Source organism: Nicotiana tabacum, chromosome 9 (assembly GCF_000715075.1).
Source record: "Nicotiana tabacum cultivar K326 chromosome 9, ASM71507v2, whole genome shotgun sequence".
NCBI lineage: Eukaryota > Viridiplantae > Streptophyta > Magnoliopsida > Solanales > Solanaceae > Nicotiana > Nicotiana tabacum.
Window position 1 is genome coordinate 107624451 of NC_134088.1, and position 11618 is coordinate 107636068.

General features: G+C 39.5%; 1 protein-coding gene across 5 annotated transcripts; it reads left to right on the plus strand.

Annotated features, from left to right (window-relative positions):
• The first annotated feature begins 32 nt into the window (after nt 1-32).
• LOC107775600 (heavy metal-associated isoprenylated plant protein 1-like) lies at nt 33-8127 on the plus strand. Of its 5 annotated transcripts, none has more exons than XM_075222002.1 (5): nt 186-502; nt 625-5552; nt 6124-6278; nt 7081-7153; nt 7645-8127. In XM_075222002.1, exons 3-5 carry the CDS (start codon nt 6192-6194, stop codon nt 7902-7904), a joined length of 420 nt encoding a protein of 139 aa, XP_075078103.1. In that variant the 5' UTR covers nt 186-502; nt 625-5552; nt 6124-6191; the 3' UTR covers nt 7905-8127. The 5 variants fall into 5 exon arrangements, with proteins under 5 accessions (XP_016450838.1, XP_075078103.1, XP_075078104.1 ...); XM_075222003.1 differs by having other exon boundaries at nt 188-502; nt 625-5340; XM_075222004.1 differs by having other exon boundaries at nt 209-502; nt 625-6260.
• The last annotated feature ends 3491 nt before the right edge of the window (nt 8128-11618 follow it).

Here is an 11618-nt window from a genome sequence, read left to right on the forward strand (position 1 = left end):
TTCATTTTGCTGTGATATGTGAAAAAAAAAAAGAGTTCCAAACAGCAGGGAAAGAAGAAAGAAGAAGAAAACGTTAAAGTTGTTCTTCAAATAGACATGCATTGTGACTGCAAGAATTGTTTCAAAAGAATTTCCAAGTGTACACAAGATTTGCATGGTATGAACATTAACCGATATACGATCTTTATATGTCTTGATTTAGGTTTTTATTCTTTTCATTTCTACTAATCGATTGTTCTTTAAAATTGCCTATAATTATGATAAGGTATAAAGTCAATGAATATAGAGGAAACTGAAATGAAATTCAAAGTCACAGTGACTGGCAAAGTGGAACCATTAAAACTTCAACAGAAATTTCAGAAGAAATTGAAGAAATCGGTGGAGCTAATTTCTCCAAAGCCAAATGAAGAGAAAGAGATTTCCAAGAAAACCATGCTGGAAATATCTCTTGGATGTGACAAATGCATTAAGAAAATGCAAAAAATTGTCACCAAAACCGAAGGTAAAGATTTCGTTTTTACAATTTTCATGGTCCCTTTCTACCTCTTATATTTAAATTTCCTTTTCAATTATTCGATGGACTTTTTCTAATTGACTGAATTATTTTTATATGATATTAAAAAGGGTTTCAAGGAATATTTATAGATAGGTCAAAGAACTTGGTGACAGTGGATGGGGCAATGGACATTGAGTGTCTAGTGACAGAACTGAAAGAGAAGCTGAAAAAATCAGTCAAGATTGTTCAAAAGGAGAAAAAGGAAGAAAATGTGGAGCCAATTTGTTGGTGTCCAAATTTTCATGGTTATTACGGGCCACAATATTGTGATTGCTTTGTCCTGGAATGTGATTTGAAACCAATTTGCTGTCCAAAAGTTCATGGTTATGGGCCAGAATATTGTGATCGATTTGTCTATAGAGAAGCTGAATACTGCAGAATTATGTGAGCTAATTGCTGAGTTTAAGAAGGAGAAAAGGAGGAATTAAAGAACTCTGATTAGGAATTTAATTAAATTTTAATCTGCCTAATCTGCCTTTGTTTATAGAATACTAAAAGTTTCATATTCCCTTACTGTGTAGATATTATATATTGGAGTAATCTAATAGAAGAATTTTATTATATAACAAGAAAGAATATTTGGATTTGATCTCTTCTTCAGATCAATGTCTTAGGAGCTGTAATTAACGCTTTCTAAATCACTTTGATTTCTGCATTTATTTTGTATCTATTGTTTCTTTTCTTCTTTTGTCCTTTTTAGTTTATGTTTCCTTTAAGGAGATATATGTGTTTAATTTCTTTTGTCGACATATATTGAACCATTCATTTGAGACACATTATTAGTATCATATAATGCGTGGCTTTATTACTCAATGTTAAATTGATACGCCGTCCCAATTTAGATTTTTCATTCGTTTTCATTTTTGTGGAACGAAGCTTAAGGGTTAAGTCTTGTATCATTATTGGAGTCCAAGTGAATTAATTCGCGTTGAGTAAGGTTTCTAATGTTTACCACACTTTTATTTGTAAAATTCTCAAGCCCTTATATGAATACAGTTCCATCGGATCCGCCCGCGTCTATTATTATGTATCTGAAAACCAGAAGAAACTTTACCTTTCTTAATTCCACGAATTGCCGTTTCATATAACCAAATTTTGTAAGTGGAAAATGAACAAATGAAAAAATATTAATCCTTTGATATTTTATCCGCTTGATCATTATGTGAAATAGTATATTTAGAGAGCTACAACAAATTCGATCACCTATGTAAATGGTATATACCGATACGAATTTTTTTAAAGGTTTTCATCTGGTGTTCGGTACCTACGTTGGGCCCGACTAAATCCGGATTCCGAAAAATCCCACATGGGGTGGGTGGGATAAAACGATCCTAACATAGGTGACTTCATACAAACACTCTTTGAAGTTTGACTTTTTATACAGGGCGGCCCAAGAAGATTGGTGGTCTAAAGCCAATTTTTAATTTGGGGCCTTTCAGAAGGAAAAAAAAATTATCATAACATCGATGATTCATTCCGATGTTCCTACATAGAACTTAACTTCAAGTCTCTATGGCACATTCTTATCACATAAAATCTCGGATGCGAACCACCATTTCATCCATCCCGCTCCAATACGATGTTCGACATTCTCGTCAATATCCCCGTTATCTGGATTATTGATTCGAGGTACTTGACTCTTGGGAATGACTTGTGTATCGAGCCTCACCTCCACGTTCGCTTCATGAGTCATGTTGTTAAACTTGCACTCCAAGTGTTCTGTCTTAGTCATGCTCAACTTGAAACCCTTCGACTCTAGCGTTGACCCCCCTCGTGTCTCATCAATTAGAATTATATTACCCTCAAATAACATGCATCATGGCACCTCCCCTGAATGGGACACGTCAGCACATCCATCACCAAGACAAATAAAAACGGGCTAAGAACTGATCTTTGCTGCAACCCCATCATGACTCGAAAATGTTCCGGTCTCATCCCACTATCCTAACTTGAGTCTTAGCGCCATCATACATATCATGAATCACCCTAGTGTATGCTACAGGCACACCTCTAGCCTCCAAACATCTCCAAATAACCTCAAAATAACCTCTATAGGGACTTTGTCGTAAGCTTTTTAGGTCAATGAATACCATATGCAAGTCTCTCTTCCTCTCTCGATATTGCTCCACCAACCTCCTCACAAGGTGAATGGCTTCCATAGTCGATCACCCCGGCATAAATTCTTGCACCCGTACTTCCACCATCTGCTCCCAAGCTTTCATAGTGTGGTTTAGCAACTTGATACCCATATAGTTGATACAATTTTGGATATCATCTTTGTTTTTGTACAACGGAATCATCATACTCCACCTCTGTTCTTCGGGCATCTTTGTCAACTTACACATAACCCCCTCCACCTATTTAACCTTTATATGGCTACAAAACCCAAAATCATGACGACTCTCGAAGTGCTCTAAATCACCCAACACAATTTTCCTTTCCACCTCATCGTTCAAGAGACCATGGAAGTAAGTCTGCGATCTTTGTTGAGAATATGTGCTTCTTTCGCCAATTTTTTGCCCTCCTCATCTTTGATGCACTTCATTTGGTCCAGGTCACGGTCCTTCCTCTCTCTCACCTTGCTTAGCTTGTACAATTTCTTGTCCTCGCCTTTGGCCCAAAGTTCTTCATACAAACGGCCAAACGCTGCAGTTTTAGCTATTGTTACCTCTAACTTTGCCTCTTTCTCAACCTTATACCATACATGACCCTTTGTTTCCTCTTCCTCCTAATCTCTAAGTCCATTACCAAGAGCCTATGTTGAGTCGAGAGATTCTCGCTCGGAATAACCTTGCAATCCGTGCATAAACCTCTATTGCACTTCCTGAGGAGTAGTAATCAATTTGGGTCTTGGTTGACGAGCTCTGGAAGGTGACTAGGTGCTCATCCCTCTTCTGAAAATCCTATCACTAAATCAAATGCTTTAGCGAAATCCAACAGCGAAGTACCTCCGTCGTTTCTATCTCCAAAATCGAAGCTCCCATCCGCAACGTCATATCCCCTCGAGGACGTCCTGATGTGGCTATTGAAATTCCCCCGAGGAATAACTTCTCGGTGTGCGGGATACCGTGCAACACCTCATCCAAATCCTCCCAAAATTGCGTCTTGACCTAAGTTGCGCGGACTCTCATTTTTGGTGCCGCACCCGTCTCGACACGGGACGAGAGCGGGAGCGGGCTACGTCTCAGATTCGGTCAATTAACTTCGGATACTTTGACCTGAGTTCATCGACAAATTTGGGGGGAAATTGAGATTTTGATTTCTCAAAATTAAAAATAAACATATTTAAGACATGCGAAATGGCATACCTTCAATATTGTAGTACTTTTGTCTCATATTTGCTGCTTTGTTTTCTAGAAAAAACAAGAATTCAAGGGGTCATGTTCTGAGTTCGGACTTATAGCTCTATTCTTATAATTTTGTATTTTTTTAGCCGAATCCCCGCACCCGTATCCATACTTGGATTCGCACCCCCGAATCTTAAAATTTAGATTTTGCCGAATCCGTGCTTATATCGGATGGCCGCACCCGAGTCCGTGCAACTTAGGTCTTGACCTCCACGTACAAGCCCGCTTGAGGAGCGTATGCACTAATGACATTTAAAGTAAGCCCACCGACAACTAGCTTAATAACCATCAGCATGTCGACCTCCACCACTAGCTCGCTGAGTTCCTTATACACCAAACTACCTACTCCATTCTTGTCCCTCACGCCTCCTGAGTATCGCAGTTTAAACCCGTCAACATCCCGTGCCTTGGTTCTCACCCGCCTAGTTTCCTGGACGCAGGTTATATTGGTCTTCCGCTTTCGGAGAATCTTTACCAACTCTATAGACTTATCCGTTAAAGTCCCTATATTCCAGGACCCATCTCTCAGGTTAGAGGCTACCTTGCCTCCCTTACCCCCTACCACTCGCCCCCTTGCCTGACCCGAGGACATGACCTTACTCTACCATCATGCACTACAGTCGCTATAATCTAGGATATACTAAGCTAACACTATCACTATGGCAGGCAAAGAGTCAAAAAAGAATAAAGACTAAAGTTAAGTGGCACTAGTAGTAGTCGGTAATACAGATAAGTACGCAGACACTGCACTTTAAGTAGCGCAATTTTAATTGGCTACAAGGAAAGAGACAAGATCGACAAGTGAATAGGAGGTACTCAGGTACCAACTCCCGAAAGGTAGAACCTGGAATGTAATCGGAGGTGACAAGGCGATGTTGTAGCTCCAGCCTTGAAAGATTCCCAGCTACCCACGCTCCGCCACGCGGCATCACTGACGCAACCAGAGCTCCCCTCTAGCGCAACTTCGTAGACCCCTGTAAATGTGTACCTAAAACACATACACCACACAAAAGAACAAAACAGAAGAACAGGCGGACGGGAATTGCTGCCGGCGCCTGTCGTTGGACAGAAAGGAAAAGGGGGAAGCGAGGAAGAGGGAGAGAGAAGAAAAAGAGAAATTAGGAGAAAGAAAGAGGGGACAGCAGCGGCGACGCGGTACTACACTGGGGCCGGACGCTGACCAGAGAAGGTGGAGAAGAAAGAAGAGAGAGAAGAAGAAGAAGAGAAGGAAGGAGAAGTCAGACGCCAGCGACGGGGATTGTCGCTGGCACCGAGTCTCTGACCAGAAAAGGGGTAGAGAGAGAAGAAGAAGAAGAAGGGGAGAGAGAGAGAGAGAGAGAGAAGGAAAGTCAGAAGGAAGGGAAAGGGGGACCTCACCTGGCTGGAGAGTCGTCGCCGGCGGTCTGTCTTGTGACCATTAGAAGTAGAAAGAAGAAGGTACAGAAGGGGGAAGAGAGAGAGAGAGAGAGAGAGAGTACTATTAAATTGAAGAATTGGTTAAAAGTACCTCCGCGTGTATTTTAAAGGAATGTATTTTCCATGTAATTAGGAGCACACGGTGAAAACTTTCATATCTTTTGATCATGTCAAACACTATATATCAGCTTCTCTTGTTGTTATCTCGCTGAGAAGCCTTTGCCGCATTAGATGTAAGAGTATCTGAATAGCCATTGCTACGTATGTGCTGTAGGAATTACGTCAGTCAGAACGTAACATGAAGCAATGATCCTTTAGTAATATTGGAGTTGCTGTTCTGCATATAATTTTTGACTGTTTTAGCACTCTCTTTCTCTCTCCACGGAAACATAAATTTGCAGTCACCAACATGATGAAATACTTTCTTACTGCAAATCAGCAAAAGTGGAAATTTTGGCTTATGATTTATCATCTAGATTTCTTGTATTTGGTGTTGTTCAACTCCTTGGAAGTCTAAGATGCATCCTTTGCCTATAAGTCAAAAGCTTTTGTCTTTGAGTTTACTTGTTAAAAGAAACACTTAAAATTTTAAAAAACTCATGTTTGATTTTCTGGTTGACTTGATGTGATGGTGTTAGGTTTTGAAGTAACTGAATCGGACATTTATGCTTAAGGTTTGACAACAATGTCGTCAAAAGATTTGATACTTTAAAATCCATTGTTGGCAAAACCATTTGAAGAATTGCTGCTCATCCTGCAGCTTGTGCTGTCTATGTTGTTAATCGTTGAATGTCGTTTTCACAGTGAGAGCAGAGGCTGAATACCTGAAGCAATTCAAGCCAATAGTATCTGTTGGCCTCCAGCCGCTTGGCATGCAGTCTCAATTTATTAACAATGGAAGACACTTGATATGTCCTGTTCAAGAAAAGCGTGCTTTAATAGTATGTGCTGCTGCTCTGGTAACATTTCTTTGGGTACTACTGTTTGTGTAACTGCTAGCATTGCCCGGTTTAGATAATTTAATGCCCCTAATGATTTTAGTGGGTCAGTCTTGTTATGTCATATATATTTATTTTGTGCGATTTTTTCTGTGAGAAGCTTCAGAATGCTAGCAAGTCGCTGCTCATGGCATAAGTTATCACATTGGACTATGTCTCCTTCAGCATGCCAAGCAGGATTCTGCAGTCAGTATATTGGAAACAACTGCACTCATTAAAACAAGGATCCTAAACTCAAGTTGATTAGCCTCTCTACTTGCCACTCGTTTATAGATATGGATTGGTAAAATGCGGAAATATATCCTTGTTTGTTACTTGAAAGTGGTAGTTTAATGCATTTCTTGTTACAGACAATTGGAAATAGGATCTACCAAACATTTAATCTAAGCACCCAAGGGTGTGGCCTAGTGGTCAATGAAGTGGGTGAGAACCATGAGGTCTCAGGTTCAAATCCCAGCGGATGCAAATACTAGGTGATTTCTTCCCATCTATCCAAGCCTTGGTGGATAGAGTTACCTGGTACCTGTTGCGGGTGGGAGGTGGCAGGTATCCCGTGGAGTTAGTCGAGGTGCGCGCAAGCTGGCCCGGACACCACGATTATCAAAAAAAAAATTTAATCTAAAAATAACAATGGGAATTAGGACCTCATCACTTATCTATACTGATGTTCTTGATGCTGCTGCTGCTGCGATTACTACTGCTTGCATTCAGTTTTTGGTTTTCCATTTACCTGTTCAACCTTTCAATTTTGCATTTAATGCAGAATGCCAGATGTGCAACTGAAGGCCAGACGCAGACTCTTACAAGGGAAAATTCAACCATTACAGTTGCACCAGGTAATTTTTTCAAGTTCTTTACATAAACTGGTGGAACAAAATGAACGGAAATAAAACAATCTATATATTACCTTTTAGCTGTCTTCACTGTTACCTTTTTTAAATTTTCATTGTGCACTTTATTTCAAAGAAGCATGGGCTTCATCTCGCTTCTCGTTCTTATCAGAAAGGAACTTCTCGCTTTGTGCTGCTGGCCCGTTGGACCTTATCACTTTTTTGAGCTTTTCGCTTTTTGAAAAACTGGTAGAAAGATCATAACATCAGTTTATCCCTTAACCAATCTTTTTCAGCAATTTTCAGTTTCAAATTTTTTTTTCTAGATAGACCCTTGTGGTCCGTCCCTTCCCCGGACCCCACGCATAGCGGGAGCTTAGTGTACCGGGCTGCCCTTTAATTTTATCCCCCAAAAATGAGCAGCCATGCTTTTATATTCTGTATAACGATCCTGTGCAAAGTATCATTTGAAGTTGATATGTCTGGGTTGAATGCAGGGAAGGTAAAATCTCCTGATCTAGACGATGGTGGGGCTGGATTTATCCCTCGTGATGATGGCGGCGGCATGGGTGGGTGTGGAGGTGGGGGTTGGGGTGGGGGTGGGGGTGGCGGAGGCCATTGGGCAGGTGGGGGTGGCGGAGTCCATTGGGCAGGTGGGTTCTTCCTTTTCGTCTTTCTTGTCATCCTAGGCTTCTTGAAGGATAAGGAGGAGGAAGGACCCTACGGGGACCAAAGAAGAAGAAGACCAGCGTATTGATAATCGGGGATTTGCAACTTGTCCGCCCTCACTATTCTCCAGCCATGGCTTCAAGCAATCTGTAATGGGATGATAATATCCCTTAGCTTATGTATATTTTGAGTATAACATTACTTGTAGTTCCGCAGAAAATACTATGCACTTAGAAGTGAAGGTTTCTTCTCAACTCTTCTTATATCATGGATGGTTGGATAAGTTGCTATGATAGCCTTAATTTGTTTTAGTGGTAGAATGTCATACTTTTCATTCTTTGTTGTTTCTTTTTCTTTGGAGTGGGGACAGGATTAGAATGTTGTGGAATGCGATCTAATCACATAGTTATTTTCCCAAATGAAAGAGATTAAAGTTGTAACAAGTTCTCCGCGGGTTTCGTGGTTATATAGCTCGTTACAAATGTTCTTTTAGTTATAAGGCTTATTTCACCTAAAGATACTTAGGCATATGAGATTAGTAATATGAGGGGGAAATCATGCGATCTACCTATACAAAGCAAAATAATTATCCGGTTTCTACCCACTTTTCATTTATACCTATGCGGCCCAAAATATTTATATCGCTATAATATATGTGATACTATTAAAAGTATATAATTATACTTTACCTATACTGTAATAGTATACAAATATACCGAAATGGGTATATTGTAATATGGGTAGGTCTACAGTATATAATATATTGTAAGGGCTCATTTGGTACGAGGGATATGGAATAACTAATTTCGAATTAAATTTGAGATGAAGTTATCCTGCGTGTGGTTGAGATAAAATTATAGTATAACTAATTTCGGAATTAGTTATTCCGGGTTGTAGTATTATTTTTATCCCTATGGGAGGGTAAATACCGGGATAACTAATCATGTGATAACTGTTTCCCAACCAAACGACCCTCTAAAAGTATATATTATACTGCAACAGTGTATATACTAGAATTAATTAACCTAATTCTACCCATACAAAATAATTTCCCTGACCCTACCCATCTACCGTTTTGATATATATGTATACTATTATATTATACTGTTGCAATACGCTCTTGCAGTGTATGGTGATACTGTTTCGGCATATGTATATTATTATAATATAGTGTTGCAGTATAGTTGTATATGTTAGTCCCGCCAATATTGCTGTATTTGTAAATAATAATTTTGCAAAATATAAGTTATCGTAATAAAACAGTAATTAATTCGAGCCCACTGAATTCACAGTGTTTCCTTAAGAAATTTAATCCCCTCCTAGTACCCAAGGTAATGGATTATTTCCTCCCAGGATAGAACGAATCACACACTGGTGTAGCGGTACTTCAAACCTCAGTGTTTCAGCGAACACAAAGTTCGGTAGCAAATCACACTTACAGTTACTTTGTTTGAAGTTAAAACAATGCAGAACGAAGGAGTAGAAACTCAAAAAATCGTATGGAAATGCTGAGAGGAAGGAGTGCAATGTATAGCCAAATCTGTTGAGCGTTTTCAGTTTTGTGTCTTGTGTATTGTGTGTGTCTTTCTTCAACAGCTGTTGCACATATATATAGTAGTCAGTGTTAAAGAAGAACAATCGTCCACCCTCCATGGTGGAGCATGCATTAGCTTGTTTGTGGAGCAAGCACTTGTTTGTGGAGCAAGCACATTCATGGTGGGAAGAGCATTAGGCGGCTGCTATTGCAGCTGGTGGTCAATACACGGATTGAAAAATATCTGTTACAAATGCGGATAATCTTACGTTAATATTTACTATTAACAAATAAATTTGGTCCAAAAAATTAATCAATCAATCGATCATTTGACCAAATCCAAATCCAAATCCGAATCCGAATCCGTAGCCGAAGCGAGCGACGACGACGACGGCGCGAGGCTTGCTTTCTTCTTAACTCTTTAAGAGCTAAAAGAAGAGCAATTATATATATACCCACCAAAAATCTTTTCCTCTTCCAATATGGGACAATGTCTCATTGTCAAGAGGGGAAAACTTAAAATTTTACTCAAAAATTTTATTTTCCCTTCTATTTCCCATTCACCCTCATTTTAAGACTATTTCATCTTAAAAACAAAAACCTCAACAATCCCCCACATGAATGGGGAATGGCTATATCACGGAAGTATGCATGGAAAAACTGTGTGATTTACAAGCAAGGATTAATCGCATCTGGATAAGTAGGTTTCCCTTTGAACTTTCCGTAGTAAACTTATGTCGGATATACTCGGTCAATCGGTAGATTTGATATCTTTGAACCGTCGATCTTTGGTGTATACCTAGACAACCATAAGTCACACAATCAACCCTTAACCGTCTTTGGTTCTCATTGTTGTGTTCGTTTCAGCCATGAACACCGCCTGGTTTCATAAGTGCGTAGAGAACTGACCTTACAAAGTTCTCCTTGAAGCGGCTAACACTTCACACTTACATAGGTGATTCCTAAACGTGTCATCCTGTAGATACACTATTTGATATACCCCGTATCAAATTTAGAAATCATTAAAAAGCCTTAATGCTTTATCCTTGGTACTGAACATTGTCTCATCACGAGAACGGACTAAAATTTTATTTGACAATGTTGAACCATCATTAATGACTTTGTTTGATCTCCTTGAACCTAGATCTTGGGATCTCCAGTCTTCTAGGTAGAGTTACCGTCACAATGACTTGTTCTCGGCCATAGCCCCATTCCCCTTGAAGATTTCTCAACTACCTCTCTAGTTAGGCCTTTTGTAAGTGGATCCGACACATTATCACTTGACTTTACATAGTCAATCGTGATAATTCCTCTAGAGAGTAATTGCCTAACGGTTTTATGTCTTCGTCGTATATGACGAGATTTACCGTTATACATAATGCTCCCAGCCCTTCCAATTGCCGCTTGACTATCACAATGTATGCATATTGGTGCCAACGGTTTGAGCCAAAATGGAATGTCTTCCAAGAAATTCCGGAGCTATTCAGCTTCTTCACCGGCTTTATCTAAGGCTATGAATTCAGCCTCCATTGTAGAGCGGGCAATACATGTTTGTTTGGACGACTTTCAAGATACCGCTCCTCCACCAATAATGAATACATATCCACTCGTGAACTTAGAATCAGTTGAACCGGTGATCCAATTTGCATCACAGTATCCCTCAATCACCGCAGAAAATTTACTGTAGTGCAAGTCAAAGTTCAGGGTATGTTCTAAATATCCCAAAACTCGTTTCATTGCCATCCAATGAGATTGGCCTGGATTGCTCGTATATCGACTTAGTTTACTTATAGCACAAGCTATATCTGGTCGTGTACAATTCATGATATACATTAAGCATCCCAACACACGAGCATAATCCAGTTGTGATATGCTTTGGCCTTTATTCTTTGCTAATGCAAGATTCACGTCAATTGGAGTCTTTGCAACTTTAAAGCCCAAGTGCTTGAATTTTTCAAGTACTCTCTTAATATAATGAGATTGTGACAATGCCAGACCTTGAGGAGTCTTATGGATCTTAATTTCCAGAATTAAATCAGCAACTCCCAAGTCTTTCATATCAAATTTGCTATTGAGCATACGCTTAGTAGCATTTATGTTGGCAATGTCATTACTCATTATCAACATATCATCCACATATAGGCAAACAATGACTATGTGATTTGGAACAATTTTAATGTACACACATTTATCACATTCATTTATCTTAAAACTATTTGACAACATTGTTTGGTCAAATTTCGCATGCCATTGTTTGGGTGCTTGTTT